The sequence below is a fragment of the Musca vetustissima genome, unplaced genomic scaffold (genome assembly GCF_032173495.1).
Source record: "Musca vetustissima isolate MV318-11 ecotype Yass unplaced genomic scaffold, APGP_CSIRO_Mvet_v1 utg82064, whole genome shotgun sequence".
Taxonomy (NCBI): Eukaryota; Metazoa; Arthropoda; class Insecta; order Diptera; family Muscidae; genus Musca; species Musca vetustissima.
The window spans coordinates 118631-143021 of NW_026876430.1; the positions used below are offsets into that span (position 1 = coordinate 118631).

The 24391-nt window shown below is 35.9% G+C and overlaps 2 protein-coding genes across 2 annotated transcripts in view; one reads left to right on the forward strand and one right to left on the reverse strand.

Annotated features, from left to right (window-relative positions):
- Positions 1–6909: 6909 nt before the first annotated feature.
- LOC133320998 (uncharacterized) lies at positions 6910–10243 on the reverse strand. Its single transcript, XM_061530102.1, has 7 exons — positions 10064–10243; positions 9037–9664; positions 8181–8937; positions 7967–8111; positions 7707–7830; positions 7416–7648; positions 6910–7323 (listed from the first exon to the last, which is right to left on the reverse strand). Exons 1-7 carry the CDS (start codon positions 10241–10243, stop codon positions 6910–6912), a joined length of 2481 nt encoding a protein of 826 aa, XP_061386086.1.
- Positions 10244–21077: 10834 nt separating this feature from the next.
- Positions 21078–24391, forward strand: part of LOC133320999 (uncharacterized) — a 29087-nt gene continuing 25773 nt past the window's right edge. Inside the window, exon 1 of the mRNA XM_061530103.1 lies at positions 21078–21135. Coding sequence (XP_061386087.1) covers positions 21078–21135 — 58 coding nt within the window. The remainder of the gene's footprint in view (positions 21136–24391) is intronic.

A 24391-nucleotide genomic window follows, 5' to 3' on the forward strand; every position in this document is an offset into this window, starting at 1 on the left:
TTCGTTGGTGCCAACAAGACTATTTAAAATACCTAAAATCCCGATGGATCTTTTATAAAATTACCTATATTGCAATTTTTTATAAAAATTTTCATTATTTTTTTACATTTTTCCAAAGAGTTTTTATAATAGTCCCTGTTAATGACAAAATATTTCCTAAAATATTAAATAATCGAAATTTGTGGGTAGCGTTCTTTGGGCGCCATATCTTACAATGAACGAATATCGATTATTTTCGATAGTGAGAGATTTTCTGCACAAAGTGTATCTAAAAAGCATTTCGGTGGTAAAACGTGTTCATCAACTTCAAAATATTTCAAGCATCGACAAATATTGACAAGGTTTAGAAAACGAAAAATTGCGATGAGCCGTAATATTTGGATTTGTGCCTTTAGATGCTTCAATATTGATCATTTTTGTTAGGGAGATTCCCAGTTAATCAGAATCCAGTATAGCTAAACACCTAATGGGAAAATGTGCCCGATTCGCAATTTCCAAGGCTACCTATGTGTAATTCCAATCACTGTGAACCCGAAATACAAAATTACAGTCAATGCGATTGAAATATGTTTCGAAAGCGCTCAAAATGCAGCGACTTAACATATAAAGGTAATTCAAATGGCGCCCAACATTCGATTGGAATTAAAGAACAAGACGTTAATAGTTTCCTAGAGAAAATGGGAAACAATCAGAATAAATGAACGAGCAACAATCCCTAAGACCTTCACGGATCCTACATGTAGAGAAGAAAGTCATACAATACAGCCCAATACGTAATTGGAACTGAAGACGAAAAACTTAGCAACTCTCCGGAAAACATGTTTTAAAGTATTGAAGAAGCTCGACTATATACAGGCTTCTTGTCATTTCTGAGCCACTCGTGCGACAACTGTTAAAATTATTCCAGAAAAAAAGTTATTCGTGATGGAATTTAAGCGTCACAGTGTGATTTCTTAGAGCACTCCAGCATTTAAATGTGAATAAATGTTTTGTGTCTCGTACCATCGCTCGTTACCGTGATACTGGTAGCGTAGCCCGACGTCAAGGAAGTGGACGGAAGAAAACAGCAACATCAGCAGAAAGAAAAGTAAAGAAGCTACTTGATCGAAACCCGCGTAGCAGTGGCTCCTGAGCTGAACATATCGCAATATTCCATTCGGCAAATATTGAAAAATGAGCTCGTCGCAACAGAAAGAAAATAGACTCAAAATAACTAAAGTGTGGCTTCGCTTGGCCGAAAGTGGTTAACTGCCGAATTTTGTTTTCTCCGATGAGAAAACATTCGTTGTCCAGCAGTTTGTAAACAAACAAAATGATCGTGTTTACTAGCCAAAGAGGTCAGCTGAAAATGTGCACCTTCGGTTGGCCACCAGAACTCAAGCGCCGGTCATGGTAATGGTGTGGGCCGCCATAACAGTTTGAGCCTTGTACTGATTCTAGAAATGCTGAAGGAGACTGTTTTGGAATTAACTCTCAAGAAGCTTTCGAAATTCAAAAGAATGTGGCGCCCAAGATTTAATTGAAACGACAGATGAAAATATCAGCACTACGAGGAACAAAAATTAAAATCTGCAAATTCTGGACCAATTGAAATACTTGCTTAACATGAGATTTTAAAAAGTTTACCATTTGCGGTCTCTCGGAAGGATCTTATGACAGCGAAAATATCTACACATTGCATTAGGCATATTCTCAAACAATTTACATTAATTTTGGATCCGCTGCCAACTGATATTGGCGCCCAACATTTAATTAAAACCGCATTTAAGGGAACCCCCCCCCCCCATTCTCGATTTTATTTTTTCAAGATTTTCAATGGGCTGGTAAATCAATACCAATGCTTGTTAAGGTTTGTAACTTTACACATATACAATTGAAGATTTAAAAGAGAAGAAAAATAATTTACAACAAAATTTTGTTATTGTTTTGTTGTTGTTTTTTGTAATTAAAGAAAACATTTTTGATGGCGGGCATGATAATGGAACATCGGAATCCGAAAATTCCAAATGTAAGGATTATTGACTTCGCTCTAAAATTACCAAAATGGTGGACCTTTGAAAAAACATTTTTGGAAAATCGCCGATTTTTTACCAAAAACCAAGTTAACAAATAAGGAAGATCTTCACCGATTGGCTTTATCCTAGTTCATACGAGAGCTATACACTCCCAGAGAAACGTTGCAAAATTTGGAACCGATTGGATTATTAGTTTTTGAGTTATCGTGCCTGCCATTCGCAAAAAAATGTTTAGAGAAAAACGCGTTTAAAGTTTGAGAAGCCCTTCAGCCGTCACTTGATGCGGACACAATAAATCGGATATATCTTCAAGAGAGATTTTCACTTGAAATTTTGTAGAGACATTCCTTAATCAGTGTAGATTCGAATTATGTCAACAAAAATTTTGACCCCGAGAATGGGGGGGTCCCCTTAATTATAACCCAACCATTTCCGAAAGTGCACAAGAAAAATACCATTTAAATGTAAATCCATCCGTGAATCATAGAAATCCAGAAGAAAGTGGCGCCCAACCTTTAATTGGAACTGAAGGTGAAAACCTTCGCAACTTTGACCAAACATTTTCCAAAGTACTGAAGAAGATCGACTTAATATAATCCCTACCTTAGATTCCAAATATGCAGAAGAGAGTCAAGTAACAGGAGGTATTGGCGCTCAACAGTTAGAGTGTTATACTGGTTCTAGAAATTGTGAAGAATGTTTAAGGTTTTGGAATAAACTCAGAGGAAGCTTTGGAAAGCTTTCCAAATTAAGAAGAAAATGGGTCCTAAGATTTAATTGGAATGGTCAGATGCAAATCTCAGCAACTCTTTATTTAAAAGAGTTATTTTTTGGGTTTTTATTGAGAACTGAAAAATGGGTAATTAAAAAAAATAATTTTGAACTGCCTTACGAATTAGAAGAATATTATTGTGTAAAAGGGAAAAATAATTTTTAAAAATAAATAAAAATATTTGGCAGCAGTTTAGTAATTCCAGTGGATTTTTTTTGTTCACAGTATAAGCCTTTACTTTTAGTTTTGTCATAAATATTTGTAATATTTTCGTATTTATTTATGTTAAGGTAAATATATAATAATATATTAATAAATATGTATTTCATTTAATATATTTGATTTAATATTGTTTATGTTTGTATTTGTAAGAATAATTTATAACACGTATTAAATACTTTCAACAACATTTAGTTTAATTATTTATTAAATTTTGTGTATTCGGTTTAGCAATAATTATTTTTAGGTATAAAAAACTTGGTTTTTGGTCATATATTTTATTTTGTTTTTTTTACGATTAATATTTTTTGTAATATGTTATGTAATATTTGCTTTCAATAGAAATTGTATAGAGATTTGTGAATACAACAGAGGGGAAGATAACTATAGTTACATAGAGAGAGAGAGAGTGAGAGACATAGATTTTAATTAACAAAATATGAATATATGAGATGAGGAGTTGTATTAAATAACGGCTGAGAAGAATTCTCTAATATCGCTTTTTGTAAGTGTTAATATATTTCGTTTCTTTTTTGTTTTATAAAAATTTATTAAATATTTATGTATTTTATACAGAAATATTTAAATGTGGTCATAATATATTGCATTGTTGTAATAATACGAATTGGAAATTAATAACTTAATTTGTTGTACTTTAATCAATTTTGTATGTATGTAGTTACAGAGAGAGGGAGAGGGTGTAGTCTTTCATAGATAATACTGGTAGAGAGGTATGGAGAGGGAGAACATGAATTGTTGTACTCATCAATAGATAAGTTTAGTTGGTGGTTAAATATTAAAAAAATAATATAATAAAATATTAAATGCATTTAATAATATTCAATTTAAATACCTTGAGTAATAAATGCTGTATATATTTAATTATAAATAATATTGTATATAATAATACATAATATAGAGGGAGTTTGGCAGTAATAAATATATTAAAGAGGCAGTAAGTTTTTAAGGGAAGATATTGAATGCGTGCTGAAAATTATGTATTTAAAGGAGATCCGTGAAAAGGAGAATGTTGTTAATAAGGAAATTACTAGAGATTTTACTTTCAGAGGAGAAATTTAAAGCCCTCAGTGATACCATATAACCATTGAATTTGAAAGCAAGGTTTCCAGAACATCAAAGTAAATTGGCGCCCAATAATTGAAACTGTATATCAATAACTCATCAATTATTCCACAAAACAAATATCCAATATGATAATGAATAATAGAAACATATTCCTTAAAAATGATTCGGAAAATGTTATTGACTCACACCATTTACTTCGAACTGCAGATGAAAACAGTCACAATTCTCCCCCAATCATTGCCGAAAGTGCAGAAGAAGAATTAATCATTAAAATAAAATTCCATCCGTGGATCATAGAAGTTATGGTAATATATCCTGTAGAACCAATAGAAAGATGTAGATATTGTAATTTTATCTGTGGATCATAGAAACCCAGAAGAATGTGTTGTAATATATCCTGAAGTGGCGCCCAACATTTAATCACAAACAAAGCAACAAAACTTTTATTAGTATTAGAAGACCTCAGCAACAATCGCCAAGACCCAAGACACGTAGAGAGAAAAGTCATACAGTACACCTCAAGGTAACAACAAATGATTCCAGAAAATCGGTAAAAAGTGACGCCCACGATTGAATTCGAACTGAAGACTAAAAAACCTTTATCGACTCTCTGCCAACCATTTTCCAAAGTACTGAAGAAGCTCGACCAAGCTCGAAGACTTTTCAAATTCAGTGCAGAGGAAGATGACCGTTAATATGTAATATCACCTGTGTATCCTAGAAAGTGTGGTAATATACCCTGAAGAACCAGTAGAAAGCTCTAGAAAATAAGAAGAAAATTATATCGAAAATATTTATTGGCCAAACATTTCTGAAAGTGCTGAAGAAGATGACCATCAAAATGTAATTCCCACAGTAGATCATAGAAAACCAAAAGAATTACCATTAAACCAACATTTAATTGGAACTGTAAAACAAACACTCAATTGTTCCGTATATAGAAACCAATCAGAATAAAGTGTAGTCATACATTCAATTGGAACTGCAAACGAAGACCTTAGCTATAATCACAACCCCAATGAATCTTTCATGTGGAGAAGAAAGTCTTACAATACACGCCAATGTAGCAACAAGTGAATCCAGAAAATCATTAAAAAAAGTGGCGCCCAATATTTAATTGGAGCTGAAGACGAAAACCTTAGTAACTATCTGCTAAACAGTTTTCAAAGAGGCTGAAGGAATAGATAATCCGCGACCTTGATTTTAAATATGCAAAATAAAGTCTACAAAAATATGATGTACTGGCGCACAAAAATACTGATTCTACAAATGCTTAAGTAGAATGTTTTGCAATTCAAAAGCATGTGGCTCCCAACATTTAATTGGAATGGTCAGATGCAAATCTCTGCAACTCTATCTCCTACACATTTCCTAATGCGAATGCAAAAGATAGTTTAGAAACAAATTCAAATCCAAAAATTGTCAACCAAACTGCAGAAGACGGAGCCCGACTCAAGCGATATCTATGAATCAACACCAATTATATATAAAATAAATAAAAAAATCACCGATCATATTAATTGTCAAGGCTTATAAACAGACGTAAAGATATATTATTAACATGCAATCGTAATAAATGTTGGGCGCCATTTACATAAAACGATCACATATATGGAAATTTTATTTACATCTGAACCGATTCAAAGCAATCATCACAAATTACATTATAGACTCGATTCAGTATGCTATGTCAATAATTCGTGTCAATCGGACAAATATATATGGGAACTATATATAAATCTGAATTGATCTTCATTTCTTTTTTTTCCAATATAAAAACTTGCTCACGTCTGAGAATCTTACTTATTTATAGGGATTTGAACAATAGTTCCTTAGCCTACAAAGCCACCTCCTTATATACCTAAGGTTGCACAATATGCAGTTGTATACCATTGAAGAAAAAATATTGTAGTCTGTATGGAAAAAAGTCCGTCACTACAAGAAAAATCTGCTCTGAAAAGGGAATGTTCTGGTGTGATGCCAAATGCCCGAACCTTGACACGGTTGAATTTAATTCGTAGATGCAATTTCGCAACAATATTCGACATAAATACAACATATCAAGTAACGACATTTGTAAGCCACATTGCCCAATATGCCTGATGAGCGGCTTAACCAACGGCGAAACGTGTCGCAAAATGATGCCTTTCATTTTATTTACTATTTGATCTCTATCTCATCTCGAAAGAGAAATTAATAAGAAAATATTACTTTTTTCCAAAATACTTGTCGGTTTCACGATATCGATTAATAAAAATTTGCTATCGTCTGAAAATCTGGCGGTTTCTATATAAATACCCTCGTTTTTTAATTCAGACCTGGGCTTTTTCACCGGTCTCCTTATATTTGCTTATCGCTCTCTGCATGGGGTAGTACGAGTATGTTTTACGGCATTCTTTCATTGTTAAACGTTCTCCTCTATTTATAGCACAATTGGACATTTTAGAAGAGGGGAAATATTTGTAGAAATAGAATAGATCGTAAGATATATATAAAAATTTCGCTTTTTTATATTACTTAATAATGGCACAATACCCTAGTAATATGAACTAATATATGTATAAGTTAATAATAATTATCAATATGAAATATATATGTAAGTATATGTATTTGTTTTGTAATAATATTGTCAACAAAACAGGATTTTAATTTATAAAATCCTTGTGTAATCAATTCCATTTTGGTTTTTCTTCTTTTCAATATAAAAAAGAAACAAGAAAATGTACACAACAAACTCTACAAAGAAGCAAAGCAAAAAATCATTCATTTTGTTTCCCTCGTAATTAAAGACTGTACCCGATTTCCTTATAATTTTCCTTAGAATACACTATTCCTTTTGGCACATTGTATATTTGTGAGATGTTGTGCTGCAACACCAACATTGCCACTCTCCTCCAATACTGATTTATTCATTGTGGAACTACCGCCTCCTCCACGCCTTAAAACATGCCACATGGCTACCGGTTTCCTCAGAGATGAAAGCATTTGATGCCAATGCCGTAAACCCTTGCCATTCGAACAGGCACTGCCGGCAAATACATGACCCAGGGGTGTTACCGTTGTGGCATCATCCTGCGTTGTCCCGTAGACAGTCAGACGTATCTGCGCTGTGGTTAGACTCTGTGGCGGCAAACTGAATATCACAAATTCATTGAAAACGGGACAGCGATCTTTGCGTTTCAACGAAGTACGTTTCTTGAGAACCTTTTTGTCGTTGTTCATTAAATAGACCTGTCAAATGGGCGAACACAACCACACACACACACGCGTACATTGTGAATTAGTACTTTGAAGCAGTGGCAGACAAATAAGCGTATAATTACCTTAACGAAAATGTTTTGTATGTCATGCATAATATCCGGATTTCTTTTGCTAGGCACTCTCAATTGTAGATTACGGGCTTTGACCACCACAATGGTAATACGTTCCGCTGTCGGCAAATAACTGAGGGAAAACATTAGTTCACCCCATTGAGCGTTGACTTTGCGGGAATCGGTCAATGGTATCCATGTTGTTATGGGTTTGGGTATTTCACCAATTTCCATTTCGGCTTCGCCTATTTAAACGATTTTCTATTATTATTAATAATTTCCGGGAATTCTTGACATCCTTACCGATTAATGTGTGGGCATCACCATTGTGAAACAAATGGAACCATAACGAATGTCGGGCATAATGTTTACTCAGCCAGAAGTGTAAAGCTTCATTATAGCTCGGAGTTGAGGAATCTTCCACAACCTGTTGGGATAATTGTTAAAATTATTAAACAATGGAGAATAACATATCAAAGCATGGGCTTTCAAATTGGAAAAACTGCGCACAATATCGACGCGGCTGGAAATCGTTTCTAAGTTCTGCTTATGCAATGTCTTACCTTTGTTTGCAACGATCCCGTTTGATCGGGTACCAAATAAACCCTTACGAATGTATCAATCGTATCCACCTTAAATGGTAAAATTAAATCCTTGGCTTCCAGAATATTAACTTGTAAATCAACTCCCTGGGGTGTTATGGAATTTCTGAAAACAAAAAAAAAAAAACACATATCAGACTACTTTTCAGATTCCCAAAATGCAGCTAATACTCACTTATCATAATTTAACCCCACACATAGATAACCCGTAATTTGTGTATAGGTAGACTGATCAAAATCATTACTATAGCCCAACGATTCATAATCGGAATCCACGGATTCGCAAGAAATGGCACGCTCCAATTTACCACCATCAACCAGGGAGGTCATGCTACCCGAATTCAAGGAGGTCTGTGAGCTATTGCGACGCCACAAACCAAATGGTGTGTCTTCCTGCATTAGGAAGCGGCTAAAATTCCATGTTGATGATGAGTTGCCATCATTACCATTCAACTGATGGCCATTGAGGCCATTGTGTTGGGTCCCTGCACCACTGCCGCCGCCACCGCTACCTCCACCACCACTTCCCCCAAAACCACTATAACCAAATTTACGAAATAGAAAATCTTCCGATATGGTCTTCTGCAACATGTGTGGCCCTTTAATTTTTCGCGCCACATGGGCAAAGGGATTACCGGGATTTGGCAGCGATTGTGTGGGATTTTGAAAAACATTGGCCAGATTTTTTAGCGAAATCATTGGCGATTCATCTTTGGTCGGCACTTCTGTCTGCGAAAAAGAGCGACTACGAAATGTAAATGCTGCCGCAGAGGGTGGTGGTGGTACCTCGTTGTGGGATGCCAAACTTGGTTTGCGATACGAAGAGATCGTGTGGTATTTCGTTTCTTCGATGAAAGGATTAACAGGAATCGTTGTTGCGGTTGTTGTTGTTGTTGGTTTTATTTCAGGTATGTCATTGGTCATTGTTGTTTCTGTTGTTGTTCTTTGATTGAGATTTAAGGCAGTGTTGCAATTTGTTTTTGTTATATTTTCTAGAAAAGGATTTGTATTGTTGTTGTTGTTATTATTACTATTAACAGTGGTAAAGATGTTGGTATTAGCCCTCTGCAAGGGGGGCTTGTCCTGACGCATAACAACAGAACTATTAAAGCTATAAGGATTGTCTTCTAAGGAAAAACCATTTTGTTGAGGTGATTTTTTAACTACAGGTCGTGGTATAGCCGTGTTGGGAATGGTGCCATTGCCGGCGTGGCCATTGCCACCTATGTTAGTATTAACATGATTCGTTGTGGTTGATGAAGTGGCTGCCTTGGGTTTGGGTGGTGCCTCCAGTGGTGGTATTTCCATGGGGCTTGCACGTTTCAATGAAGAGTGACCATTCGTTGAGCGGAAAATATTTATGGGCTCTGGATTGGTGGCTGGACATTCGTTTGTCAATTGCAGCGAAAATGTCACAATTTTTGTTTGATTGCTGACAGCAGGCGGTGTTGAGGCTGCAGCCGGTGGACCCGGGGCTGGAGCTGGTCGTAACGGTTGTGGTGGTATCTCCAAATCATTTTGCGCTAAATTCCACAGTGGTGTTGTGGCATGTTTGGGTGAATTCTGATGCTGTGTATTCTTGAGGGAATCCTTGTCCACCGTATCGAAACGTTTAAAGCTGCCGCTGGAGCTAAGCAGCAATTCGGAACCGGAATGGATCTGAAAGGAGTAAAGGGAGAGTAATTTTTTTAATACTTTTTGTTTAATATAAGAATAGGTTTTTAGGTAACTTCTGACCAAAAAGCGTGGATTTTGTAAAGAATATTTTTTTCAAGGATCTTCAGATAAATAAGCGTTGATTTTTTAAAGAATATTTTTTCAAGGACCTTCAGGTCAATAAGCGTGAATTTTTTTAAAGAATATTTTTTCAAGGATCTTCAGATAAATAAGCGTGGATTCTTTAAAGAAAATTTTTTAAGGACCTTCAGATAAATAAGCGTGGATTTTTGTAAAGAACAGTGACGTATCGTATAAAGATCCCGACCTTTTTAAAAAATTTTGAGTGCACATCACATGGATGGAGGCTGCGGAAAAATTAGCCCGTTTTGTTTTACTTACCATATATCCATTTGGTTTAAACAGCTTATGGGCTGATAAACCAATTTTCTCCTCCTTGTATGAACGTGACCATACCGCCTGACGATGACCAAGATAACGATACAACAACAAGCCCAATATGACCAAGCATAACGCTATCAATATGGAACTGGTTAGGGTCAGTGATGATGATTCATCCATTTTTTTATTTAGTTTGAAATTCTGTTGTTGTTGTTTTCTTCCTTTTCTTCTTAACAAAATCTGTCACGCATTTCACACCAAACGTAAGCCATCAACATGCTCCTCCTCTTCTGTAAGAAAAAAAAACAAAATCAACGAACACAATAATTGAAAACGATTTCCGTCAATAGAGTGGAGAAAAAAAACTTCCGATGAATAGAATAGACTTTGAGACTACAACATCGTCCATTCAAATATTCGTTGATGTTTGTGAACAGATTTTGAAATCAATTCAGAAATGTATTATTCCACACTGTCCGTTGTGTCTCTTTGACACGGGCTAAAGTTTCATTTAAATTAAATTATCAATGTAATTTTTTTTGCTGTAGTTGTTGTTTCCTTGATGTTGATGCGACAGCTTAAAATTCTAGTGCCTGTCCATTCATAGATGATAACCATGCACTCATCCGCCTATCCATCCATCTGTACGTATGGGTTATATATATTCTTTTATTATTATTGGTTGTTGGCCCATTGCAAAGAATTGTATCAATTTGCCTTCAATTTGTTTGTTTCTTTTAAATCTTGAAGAGACTCTTTGGTCGCATATGGGGTGCTTTCATGTCGTATCAGATTACAAAAGTAGTTTGAATGAAAATATTAAACAGAAAAAATTCCATAAACATTTTTTTATGCCACGGGTCAAAGACTATGCATGGGCTCCGGCCCCCACTATGGAATGGGGTAATAGGAAGAAAATATCACTTTTGAGAGGCTTGACAGGTACGTAATGAATTTGAAATGTGATCCATAAAAGAGTGAATGGGGAATGTCACCAAGTACCATCTAGAACAATATAATGAATAATTTTTCAAACTTAGTAAATCTCCAAATTATTATTTGCATTTATTAAATACTAGTCGCTTTCCCTAAAGGGTATTTATTTATTCAATGCAAAAACACACTCAAACAAATTTTTGTCAGCCTTTATTTATGTATGTTTGTTGATTGGGCTGACTCCTTTAGTTTGTTTCGCATTGCTCTTTTTTTTGGTCGTTTATTTTACTCACATCAATGTTTACTCAGAGCTGGAAGTGCAGTAGTTTATCAAAGGCTATAACACAAACAAACCCTACAAACCCAGAGAGACAGTGCAAAATAATGAAAGAGCGCCCTGAGTGCAGCCTGTGTAATTACACGTGTGAATAACAGCAACAACAACATCAAACAAAAACAGGCAAAGTAAAAGGTGTTAACTCAGGGTCGTAATGAGCAGCAAACACAGACACACTTTTATTAATTATTCTCAGTGCATAAAACACCATTTCTTTCTCGGGACTTCTGATTCCGGAGTTTAAATTAAAAGCAAATAGGTAAATTGATAGATACTATAGAACAATTTAGCACAGATGTTTGGTCTTGAAAATGGTCTCGGTTCAAATTTTAGTGTAGCTCCCTGGTGAAAAGGTACCCACGAAGTTTTCGGTATTTTAACAAAATTATTCACGCTTCCCACAGATATTTAATTTGATATTTTGGATTCGGTGGTACCCACACATTTTCCTACAAAAATTTGTCAATATCTGTCTACGTTTGGAGATAGCGCCTACATAATGAAATGTGCCAATTTTCGGCCCTTTAAATAAAGGTCTCGTTCTTTTTTCGAATATTCCATAAGCCGAGCTTTAAAATGATTTCCAGGCGCGACTTGTGCTCAGTACTTCCAATTTGAAAGACCATATTCCGAAATGTTCTCTTCCACGTTATCTTTACATCTAATTCGTGGCCTTTCCCTTCTGCGCTTTTATATGCCTTTTGAGCTGTGGCATCCTCATCCATTCTCACAACATGACCTAGCCACCGTAGTCGCTGCAGCTCGATACGTCTGACAATGCCGATGTCCGAGAATAGATGGTACAACCCATGGTTCATTAGACGGCGATTTTTATCGTTAACGCAGATCGGCCCATAGATCTTTCGGAGAATTTTTCTCTCAAACACTTCAAGCGCTGCCTCATCTGTATGCGCAAGTACCAATGGTTCAGATCCATATAACAGAGTATGAGTTTGGTCTGGCGGGAGGTGGCCTTGTTTCTAAACTACTTACTTAGACCATAGTAGCATCTGTTGGCCTTCCATCTCAAAACTCCTGTCATTAGTTTTATATAAAAGGTATATAAAATCTTTGACTACCTCGAAACTGTAGTCCAATTTGCGCGTAGATATCATCACCTTTGTCTTCTCGTCATTTATTGCCAGACCCACTTTGACAGATTCCTCCTCAATTTGTTCAAAGGTGGCTATTGCCCCTCGCAAATTTTTAGTCGATTCTGCATTAGTCAGTTATGTTAAAAATATCACAAGACAGACTCTCACCTTGTCTGAATCCTCGCTCGATATTGAATATGCAGTTTCTAGGCGCTCATAAAAAATGTCTTTGGTCTGTTCATCTTTGTCTTCTGTCGGAGCATGGGCGCAAATAAGACTGATGTACAAGAACTTCCCTTTTATATGGATTATAGCAATTTGCTCAGCTACTGGTGAGAATCTGGAGACGAGATCTCTTATTCTCCTGTTAACCATAAATACGCAGCCAAATTCATGTCTCGTTTCATGACAGCTATAATACAGGGCGTAATCATCTGATTTACTTACGCCAGTCCCTTTCCATTGCATTTCCTGTAAGACAATAATATCGGCTTTGTACTTCTTGAGTACATCCGCCAAAGGCAAAAACTGTACAACTTGCGCACGTTCCAAATGCAGATCCTGGTCCTTTATACGTTTGCGGGGGTCGTCAACATTGGGGATTTGGTTTTCGGTTCCGTTGCTTTTTCATAGTAGGAGGGGGTTTCCGAGTGTGGGCAACTAACCCGACGCCTCAGCCCATTTTTTATAGTTCTTATGGGTGAACTCGCGTCACATATCAACTCATTATTTCAACGGGTGATGAAAATATTTACCCCAGGTTAAATAAAACCTGTCAAAAATTCGATATACCACGTTTTGGAGTAGTCAACATATAGCGGTACCGCTCCATTTCGATGCCAATCAAATTGACATTTTGGGGTTTTAATTTTAGGCATTTGATTGCCAAATACCAATAGTACCAGAGGTGAACAGTGGCTCATTTCTTCCCTTTTTATAAAAAGTTTAACATTTGCGACCGAACAAACTTTACACCCTTTCGATATTAGTATATTCAAATAAACTCTCCACTCCTTTTGTATCGCTGATGAATGATGTGTTGAAAACTTCACAGAAATTGTGACAACAATTTTATTGAGGTTACTCGTTCTATGCTGTATCCTTGCCAGCGTCACTTTTATGTTGCAGGAACAACACAAATCTGGAGGATAATAATTTCAATTGACAATATGTATGTTTGCTGGATTTTGAATCAGTGCCAGAGTTTGAGCCAACTCAATCCACTCAACAACGCATTTCTTCGGTACATTTGATGATGTCATTGTGCGGGTAGTGGGTCAAAGTGCGTTGCCAATTTATTTGGCACCAAACAATTGTCGCGCCAATATTCCGATGCAACAACAAAAACACAACGGAAAGTAACAATGGAACCCCAGAAATGGTGTGGAAAAAGAAATGTTTGCAACAATTACTTTTGTAGGAGATGGTGAGAGAGAGAGGCACGGTACAACAATTGTTGAGCCTGATTTTGCATGCATCGTCCACCGCAGCCGTCATTAGCAACAACTGCGGTGACTGGCTGTGGCGGCAATGGCTGTTCAACACACTAATAAAATATGGGGCCTATAAAAACAAACATTTGCAAGCAACAACCAAAAACAAAATGCACACACACGGAGATACACTCAGGAAAAATGAGATGAGAAAGTAAAACAAAACAAAGCAAACACAAAAAAGGGCAACAACAACAACGACAAAAAGTCGTTCTTTCACTTTTGCATGAGCCCCATAAGTGGAACATTGACTGTTATTAGAACTTTGACACAGTTTGAGGTTTTCCAAACCACACAGTCAGTATATACCACAATTTGATTCCAAAACCAAAGTGAGTGAATGAGTGCATCAGTGCCGATGGAAAGGCACATATGCATTCAACCGCCACCTAACCACCCACCCATCCACCAACCATCCATACAGTTTCAAAACAATTGACAGCCATCATCAACAGAATGTGCATTAACCATGTCTCGAGCTCCGATACTTACATACCTAGATGTGTAAACTACAAATTTACATGTTCATTTGTGGGTAGTGGTGGGCAGTCGATATATAAATGGGTGTATATATGTTGTTTTTTTGCAATGATTTTGAACACAATAGATGAGGAACATTTTAACTAACTTGTTTATTTCTTTTTTCTTGTTTCTTTGAGACGACTTGCATCCTCTTAACCAACAAGGAAAAAACACACACACAGGGAAAAGAACAAGGAAGGACTACAAAAATCCAGGTCAATTTGTTTAATCACTTTTTTGCCATCACCACAAGGGCTTACACACGTACGCACATACACACACACTAGAGGCCCGTTATACTTATCCACTCAACAAAATAAAACATTCAATTGTTGACTTTTGCAAAACAACAAAAAGAAAAGTCCTTAGACATTGTGATTATCATTTTCTTTTTTTCAACTATTGTTGTTGTTTTTCTGTGTTTTTTCTACACTCTTTTCACCATTATTAGCAGCTCTTTAATATCACAAAAAATAAAAAAACCAAAGAATGAAAACAATAGCTTAATTTATTTTGCTACAGCAACCATTAACTGAAATCACGTCCGTTAACACCGTTTATACGTGCATTCCATTGACAAGTCCGTTATCTACTGTCGTCGTTGTGTCTTCTCCTGTCACACGAACCACCAACAGCAGCAGGAAGTTCTTATTTACAACATGTAAACTTTTGCACAGATTTCATGACGTTTCATGCTCAGCTATTTAGTTTGCTGCTCATCATCATTGTTGTGTTCGTAGAAGAAGAAGAGAAGACGAAGGACGTTGTTGCGGTAGTTGTGTGGTTGAACGAACGTTGAGCGCCACCATGGCTGCTGTTGCCGTTTTGTATTCTGTTGTTGTTGGCAAAACGAAAGTGAATGTTTACATTTCATAAAGTTACCGTTATTCGTGTTATTGTTGTTCTCTCTCCCTCTGGTTTAAGCAAAACAAATGTACACAGAGAGCGGTATTTGTTGAGTGGAGAGTAAACTAGTTAGAGAGAGGAAACGGGAAACAGAGCTTTAATTTATTGTTTTTATTTTCTGCACAGCTGCAAATTTTATTTCGTTAAGATATTTTTATCGAAAATGTTGGATAAGGTTGGTGTCTTGACTATAATTACGGATAATAAAAATTTTCGCGGAAATTTTTTTTATCCGTGCACAAAAAACATTGTTTTTTTGTTTTTCCATCCAATTTTCGCGGAAATCATTCAACAAAATCAAAAAAATAATCAAAAATCATTAATTTTGGAAAAAAATTTTGATGAAAATTAATAGTATAACAGTTTTATAACAGTATAACAGTTAACGGTGCCGCCATCTATTGATTGTTATTCACAATTGTAATGCAGGGTATATCAAATCAATTTTGCCCGGCCTAACATAGCGACATCTGTGCATCAATTTATGAAGAAGTATGTCGCTTATTCAATATAATAACCATTTTAGTTTTTCTCATGGCGACAAGATGTCGCCAATAGGTAGGAAAAATATGATTTTTAAGCTTGGTCTGTTCCCGTACTACAAATTTATTACGTTAGTAAAATGTAAATTCTTGTAGGTTCTGGAACATACATGCTGTGTACACAGTATCAACTTTGAAGGAGAAGTAATTATATTCCTGGATGTTGGGCGGTCAGTAATAGATAATTAGATGTCAGTCCAAACTAATAGTTTTGAGTGAATTATTAATTGTACAACACAAGACAGGTTTAAATAAATATTTTATATATTTTCCCGGATGCCTGATGGATGACGAACATGAGAGACCACACATTAAACCGGCTTCATTTTGGCAGGAGCTTGTATTTCTAAAGTGATATAAGCTAGGACAGATATAAGCTTTGAAGTGATGTACACAACTACAGTCTTTTTACCTCTTTTTCCCCACAGACAACAAAATGTTTTAGAGCTTACATTTAATAAATAGCTAGTAAATATATTTTTTTGGAATATTTATGTTAAGACCTGATAATGGACAACACATATCAAAAGAAAAATCAGAAAAAAACTTAAGGGCTTAACAGAATGTTCGCGTTGAGCGTTTTTTGTTAAGGGCTAAACATAATATTCGCGTTGAGCGTTTTTTGTTATCGCGTTAACGCACAATAACAAAAAACGCTCAAAGCGAACATTCTGCTTAGTCCTTTAGAGGGTGAAAATATGTACAGTACCAAGTTATGCATACAGTCCAAATATAAATAGCATCGTATTCGAATGTTGCCCTCAAAATTGTTTTAAGGTACGATTAGATTTATTATTTTTCAGTAAATATGTCCAGTATCTCCCGAATGCAAGGAAGTAGCAAAGTCAAATTGTATTCATATCCTATTTAGTATAGCATTAAATCTGTACACATAAAATATTTCTGTGCACATAAAATATTTCTATGGCTCAAAGGGTTAAAAAACTGGGTTTCGGACATCAATTTTTAATTCAACAAAGTTTTCCTCTTATAATGCGTTTAGAATCACGAAATCCATACGATCTCAAATATCAATACGTCAAATACAATCCACTGGATTTCATGATTAGGATGACGTATGCGCTGTGGAATTGACATTTGAAATCGAGTGGGCGAATTTTTTAAGTTATATGTTATAAGTTATATAAAATTTTAAGTTAAAAATTGTCAATTTTTTTGTGCGATTCTGTAAAGGGGTCCGTACAATGTTCACGTTACGCGTTTTTTTCTTTTCGCGTCAACGCACGCAGACAATTAACATATATTTAACTCCAAAGTGCAATGCACATCAACTTCAAGCATTGATGTCATCGTCCCCTTGTAGTTGCTGTATGATCGATAACAAATAACACAATGGATCCATTCTACTATTGTTTTTCCAATTATTGAATGACAGGATTGAATTGAACGTGTTTAATCTCCGGTGTGTTTTTTTTTTCTTAAATACTTTTTTTCCTTTATGTATTGACCCGTTTCCCGACTGTGCGAGTATTATAGCGCCATCACCATTTCTTAAATACTGTGTATATAAGTTAGCACATCCCTGCCAAACTAACAGGCAACAATGTTGCCTTTGTGAGCTTTGCTTGGTTGACTGTTGTGTGCTTAGCATGGAGTCGTGTTACGTCTGGTGGCGTGACCATGGGAAGTGTAGTGTCAGCGTATTGTCAGCAATTTTGATTTGTTTAGTTTAAGTAGAATAAGTTTTTGATTTGAATAAAGAAGTTAGTTCATTCTAACTCACCAAAAGGCACACAAGTCTTTTTATTAACTGGCGCCCAACCGGGTTTATTTAAAGGATTTACTTTGAAAAAAGTAATCTCTGACCCAACCCAAGTCGTCCAACTCGCACAAAAGGAATAAGCTCAGCACAAAAACAAGAACAAAAACTACTCAAGTCGTCCAACTCGCACAAAAGGAATAAGGTCTACACAAAAACCAGAACGAAAACTACCCAACGGAGGATCTATTTTGTATGAAGTCGTCCAACTAACGCAAAAGGGATAAGCTCTACACTCTAGAAAAGACGCCCTAAGAAGCTCTAAGGATCCACTAACATATTATAATATAAAACAAAGTCATGTAAGTGTATTACTCATTGAATTTAAAAAATTTTTGTCGAAAAATTGTGTGTCCAAAAACAGGTGAAAATATCAAGAGATTTTTTTTTACTTCGTATAGTGCGTATTTAAAATATAATATTTCAATTTCTGTGAAGTGATTAAGATTGTGTTATACCAACTTTTCTATAAAAAAAAAGATATTATGAACGCGGACGAAATTTCAAAATTGATAGAATCTGCTGAACGTGCAGCGATTCAGACACATAAATCAGAAGTCGACAAAAAAGTCGACGATCTATCAAGAAAATTGTCGTCCATTTCCATAGGACAAACAGATGTAAAACCGTATGAGGAAGTAAAAATTTTTTCAACAATAACATGCGATGAGTCGCTAGACGTTATTAAATCTTTGCCCGAATTTGACGGGAAAATAGAAAATTATGTGTCGTGGAGACAAGCGGCACATAACGCGTATAAAGTTTTTGAAAGATATGATGGTAGCTCAAGGCACTACCAAGCAGTTTGTATCATTAGAAATAAAATCAGAGGACCGGCAGATGCAGTATTAGCATCATTCAATACGGTGTTAAATTTTAAAGCTATAATAAATAGGTTGGACTTTACGTACTCAGATAAACAACCAATTCACCTGATCGAACAGGAACTAAGTACCCTCAGACAAGGCGGACAGTCGGTGATACAATTTTATGATGAAGTGGAGAGAAAGCTCTCATTATTAACAAATAAAACTATTATGAGCTATGACAGGAATTTAGCTTTAGCCATCAATAACAAATACCGACAAGACGCACTCAGAGTATTTGTTTCCGGATTAAGGAAACCTCTCTGTGATGTACTCTTCGCGGCCCGCGCCGCTGATCTTCCCTCAGCTCTAGCCTTAGCGCAAGAAGTGGAGGCGAATCATGAAAGATACGTTTTTGCTACATCATTTGCAAATAGGAATGATGAAAAAAAGAGTAGGTCTGAAACCTCAAAAAAACTTCCATTAAGAAAACCGTCTGATAATAGTTATAACAATAACCAACAAAATTATCATAAACACAAAAACCCACATTACGAAAAGGGTGCTGATGCTAATTTACAGCCTAGAGATCAAACCGAAGAAATGGACTTAGATCCAACGTCTTCCAAATTCAGACAACCGACTAATTATGGTAACGGTAGAAATTCTCACAGACAACCTTTTAAGCGTCAAGCAGGGTCTGACCGGAGTACGGGCCCAAAATTCCAAAAAGTTAATCAAATAATTCCGGAAGAGCAGGCGGTACAATATGGTGACATAGCTCACTCTGAATTTGAAGACATAAATGACGAATTAAAGGAAGATTGTGATTATGTTAATTTTTTAGAGGAAGGTCCCTACTACCGTTTGTAAGGCGGACAGTAGCGGGGAAACCAATACGCCTTTTAATTGACACAGGGGCTTCGAAAAATTATATAAAACCTCTCCATGAACTGAAACATATAATTCCTGTAAGTACTCCTTTCTCGGTTCACTCTGTCAATGGACAAACACCTATTAAACAAAAATGTTTTGTAAATTTATTCGGCATGAACTCTACATTTTTCATTTTGCCAACTTTAACAACATTTGACGCTATTGTGGGCTTAGACCTATTAAAACAAATCAATGCAAACATTGACCTAAATAAAGGAGTCATCCTACATAATTCTGGCTCTGAACTTATTGAATTTTTTGAATGTAAAGATGTTAATTTTATAGAAATTGATAAGATTGATGTGCCTTTCGCAGTTAAGGCGGATTTTCAGAAAATGTTAAAAAAACGAATGAAGGTTTTTGCTGATCCTAAAGAAGCACTACCTTACAACACAAATATCGTTGCTACTATTAACATGGAGAACGAAGAACCAATTTACTCTAAACTATATCCATACCCAATGGGGGTATCTGAATTTGTAAACTCAGAAATAAAAAAGTTGTTAGCAGATGGTATAATTCGACCTTCGAGGTCACCTTTTAATAGCCCAGTATGGGTAGTCGACAAAAAGGGTGTCGACAATCTAGGTAACCGAAAGAAACGTCTTGTTATAGATTATCGGAAGCTTAATGCCAAAACAATTAATGATAAATATCCTGTTCCGAACGTAACAATGATATTATCAAATTTAGGTAAAGCAAAGTACTTTACCACTTTAGATCTGAAATCCGGGTTTCACCAAATTGTTCTCGCAGAAAGAGATAGGGAAAAAACAGCATTCTCTGTAAACAACGGGAAGTATGAATTTTGCCGTCTCCCATTCGGATTAAAGAACGCTCCGAGTATGTTTCAAAGAGCTATAGACGACATACTCAGAGAGGAAATTGGTAAAACGTGCTATGTTTACGTCGATGACGTTATTGTTTTTTCAGAAACCAAAGAGAATCATGTAAAACATATCGACTGTGTTCTTAGGAAACTGCTCGATGCAAACATGAGAGTCTCTATTGAAAAGTCAAATTTTTTTAAATCCGAAGTTGAATACCTTGGCTTTGTCGTATCAAAAGAAGGTATAAAAACGGCACCATCAAAGATAAGTGCCATACAAAATTTCCCAGAACCAACGACGTTGTTCGCTTTGAGATCATTTCTTGGGCTAGCGAACTATTACCGATGTTTTATAAGGGACTTTGCCAAAATTGCAAAACCTTTAACCGATAATTTAAAAGGAGAAAACGGAAAAATTCCTGCAACCAAATCCAAAAAGGTTATCATCAATCTTAATGCCTCCCAACTGGATGCATTTTACAAATTAAAAAATATTCTATGTTCAGAAGACGTCTTGTTGATGTACCCTGACTATAAAAAAGCATTCGACCTTACTACTGATGCATCAGGGCATGGTCTAGGTGCTGTTCTATCCCAAGAGGGAAGACCAATCACTATGATTTCTAGAGCGTTATCGGATAAGGAGTTGAATCTCGCCACAAACGAAAGGGAACTTCTAGGAATAGTCTGGGCTCTAAAAACTCTAAGGCATTACCTTTATGGTGTGAAGACTCTTAACATCTTCACTGACCACCAACCGTTAACATATTCAGTTTCGGACCGTAATCCTAATGCACAAATTAAGCGCTGGAAAGCTTTTATAGATGAACATAATGCAAACTTATATTATAAACCAGGAAAAGAAAATCAAGTTGCAGATGCGCTATCAAGGCAAGTCGTCTATGCATTAGAGAACGAAAATTCGTCAGACATGGCAACAGTTCATAGTGAGGAGTCATACACCTACACTATGGAAAGCTCAGACAAACCGGTCAATTGTTTCCGCAACCAAATCATTCTGGAAGAGGCAGAATTTCCCGCCACTCGAAATTTTATACTTTTCGGAAACAAAACGAGACATATCATAGAATTCGGGGATAAAAACGAAATACTGGCTAAACTTGTTGATGCAGTCAATACTGAAGTAGTAAATGCCATTCATTGCGACCTACCTGTGTTGGCTCACATTCAACATGATTTGATTAAAATGTTTCCTTCAACAAAGTTCAGATTTTGTAGTAAATTTGTCGCTGACATCTTCAATCAATGCGATCAGAGAGAAATTGTTGTAAGTGAACACAATAGAGCTCATCGGGCAGCTCAAGAGAACGTAAAACAAATCCTTTCGGAATACTATTTCCCCAAAATGGTAAAAATAGCGAATGAGGTTGTTGCAAACTGCAAAACCTGTTCAAAAGCTAAATACAATCGACACCCAGAGAAACATGTTATAGGAGAGACAATAGTTCCTTCATATGCCGGTGAAATTCTACATATTGACATTTATTCAACTGATAAAAAACATTTCTTAACTTGCGTGGATAAATTCTCAAAATTCGCAGTGGTACAGCCAATAGCCACCAGAACAATTCTGGACATAAGAGAACCGATTCTCCAATTAATGAATATTTTTCCAAACACCAAAATTGTCTATTGTGACAATGAGAGGTCTTTCAACTCCGAGACTATCAGATCAATTCTGAAAAACAGGTTTAATGTCGAAATTGTCAATTCACCTCCTCTACACAGCACATCAAACGGGCAGGTAGAGAGATTTCACAGCACTCTTGCCGAAATCGCAAGATGCCTAAAAATAGAAAGGAAGATCGATGACACTGTCGAACTCATCTTACAATCGACCATAGAATATAACCGGACAATTCATTCTGTCACGAATGAGAGACCTATTGATACGATACATTCTACACCTTCTGAAGTAAGAGAAAAGATTAAAGAGCGAATCTGTAACGCGCAAAACAGGCAGTTACAATACTTCAACAAAAGTCGTTATGACAAAGTTTATAACGTGGGAGACAAAGTCTTTGTTAAGAATAATCGTAGACTTGGAAATAAAATGACCCCACTTTATGAAGAAGCTACTGTTGAAGCAGACATGGGGACAACTGTCCTAATAAAGGGGAGGGTGGTCCATAAGGACAACCTAAGATAATCCTTTCAATAAGATGTCTAAATGTTTCTTCGTCTACCTTTTATTTTTCTTTACGCAGGCTAACACTACAATTGCTTCTTATGATAAACCTCACATTTGCAAAGATTATTGATTATTCGCATTCCGATTATATCCCAATTTTGGACGGGAACGCGATTATATGGAACAAATATGGGTACTTAAGACATACGACAAACCTTACAACGTATTCCGAGATATTAGACGATACAAAAAACGCAATACAGATCTTCCCTCAGACGCATGTTAAAAAGATATTGGAGGCCGATGTATTGCATATTGATACTCTTTTAACAACACTCACCGTACATCATCGGCATGCGAGAAGCATCAATCTTATAGGCACAGCACTGAAGGTTATTGCCGGTACACCAGATGCCGATGACTGGGAGGATGTCAAATTTGTCGAGAAACAACTCGTAGATTCCAACAACAGACAAATAGAAATAAATACGAAAATACAGATCCAAATAGAAAAGTTGACCAATGCAGTAAACACAATCTTAAATACCGAACGAAAGGAACAAATTGATACTGTTAAACTTTTTGAAATTTTAATGGCTAGAAACAGAATGCTGCTTATGGAATTACAAAATATAATTTTATCTGTAACTTTGGCTAAAATCAATATTATAAATCCCACAGTTTTGGACCAGGATGATTTAAAATTTTTTATAAAAAATCAGATCAATGAGCAATACACAGATTTTACCATATCAGAACTAATGTATTTGTCTAAAGTAAAAGTAATATCAAATGAATTTTGTTTGCATTTTATCATTAGATATCCCATTCCAATACGAACATGTCAGAAAATTTCTTTATTCCCAGTTCCCCACTTCAATAAAATTATTCAATTCGCTGACACCAACACTGTGGTAGACTGTGAAGGAAAGACTTATTCAGCAACAGATTGCAAGCACGCAATATCTTCAACCTATTGTCAACTGATGCCAGAGTCAACCTGCGCTCAACAACTCATATCGGGTAAATCAGCACACTGTAATACGCAAAGCAATAATCTTGAAAAAGTGGCAGAAATCGATGATGGAATTGTCATTGTGAATGACGCTATTGCAGAAGTGAAAGAAGCAACCGAAAATGTAAGAAACATAAACGGCACATTCCTAATAACTTTTGAAAAAAATGTGACTGTCAATGGTACGCTGTTCGTAAATAGAAACAACATTGATATGCGGAAACCAGGAACACCATCATTTCCCTCAATTATTATAAACAACCACAGCGAAATTTTAAGTTTATCATCTGTCCATGAGATGAACTTGCAAAACTTACAATATATTGGCGAACTTGAAAGAGATGCAAAAGTGCGGCCAATATTAGTTGGTTGTGTTGTTTTTATGAGTATCGGATTACTCTATTCCATATTGTGCCTCATTAAGCGTAGGGTGAAGAAGAGAGAACAGCGAGATTTTAAATCTGCCGTAGCAATGGCTATAAAGAAGACCGAGGACGGCCTTCACTTAAGTGAGGGGGTAGTTAGCACATCCCTGCCAAACTAACAGGCAACAATGTTGCCTTTGTGAGCTTTGCTTGGTTGACTGTTGTGTGCTTAGCATGGAGTCGTGTTACGTCTGGTGGCGTGACCATGGGAAGTGTAGTGTCAGCGTATTGTCAGCAATTTTGATTTGTTTAGTTTAAGTAGAATAAGTTTTTGATTTGAATAAAGAAGTTAGTTCATTCTAACTCACCAAAAGGCACACAAGTCTTTTTATTAACTTACGTATTTTTTTACACAAATTTTTAACGAGAGTCAATACAATTTTACACACAATTATTTTAAATACAAAAAAATAAGAAAATAACGAAGAAATCTAAATATTTGTGCATACGACAAGAGAACCAACTGTGAAATAAAATGTATTGCTAAAGTGTCGATTAAACAACAAAAAGAAAAAAATCAAATCAAAAAATCTCGTAAGTCTCTGTGAAAATATT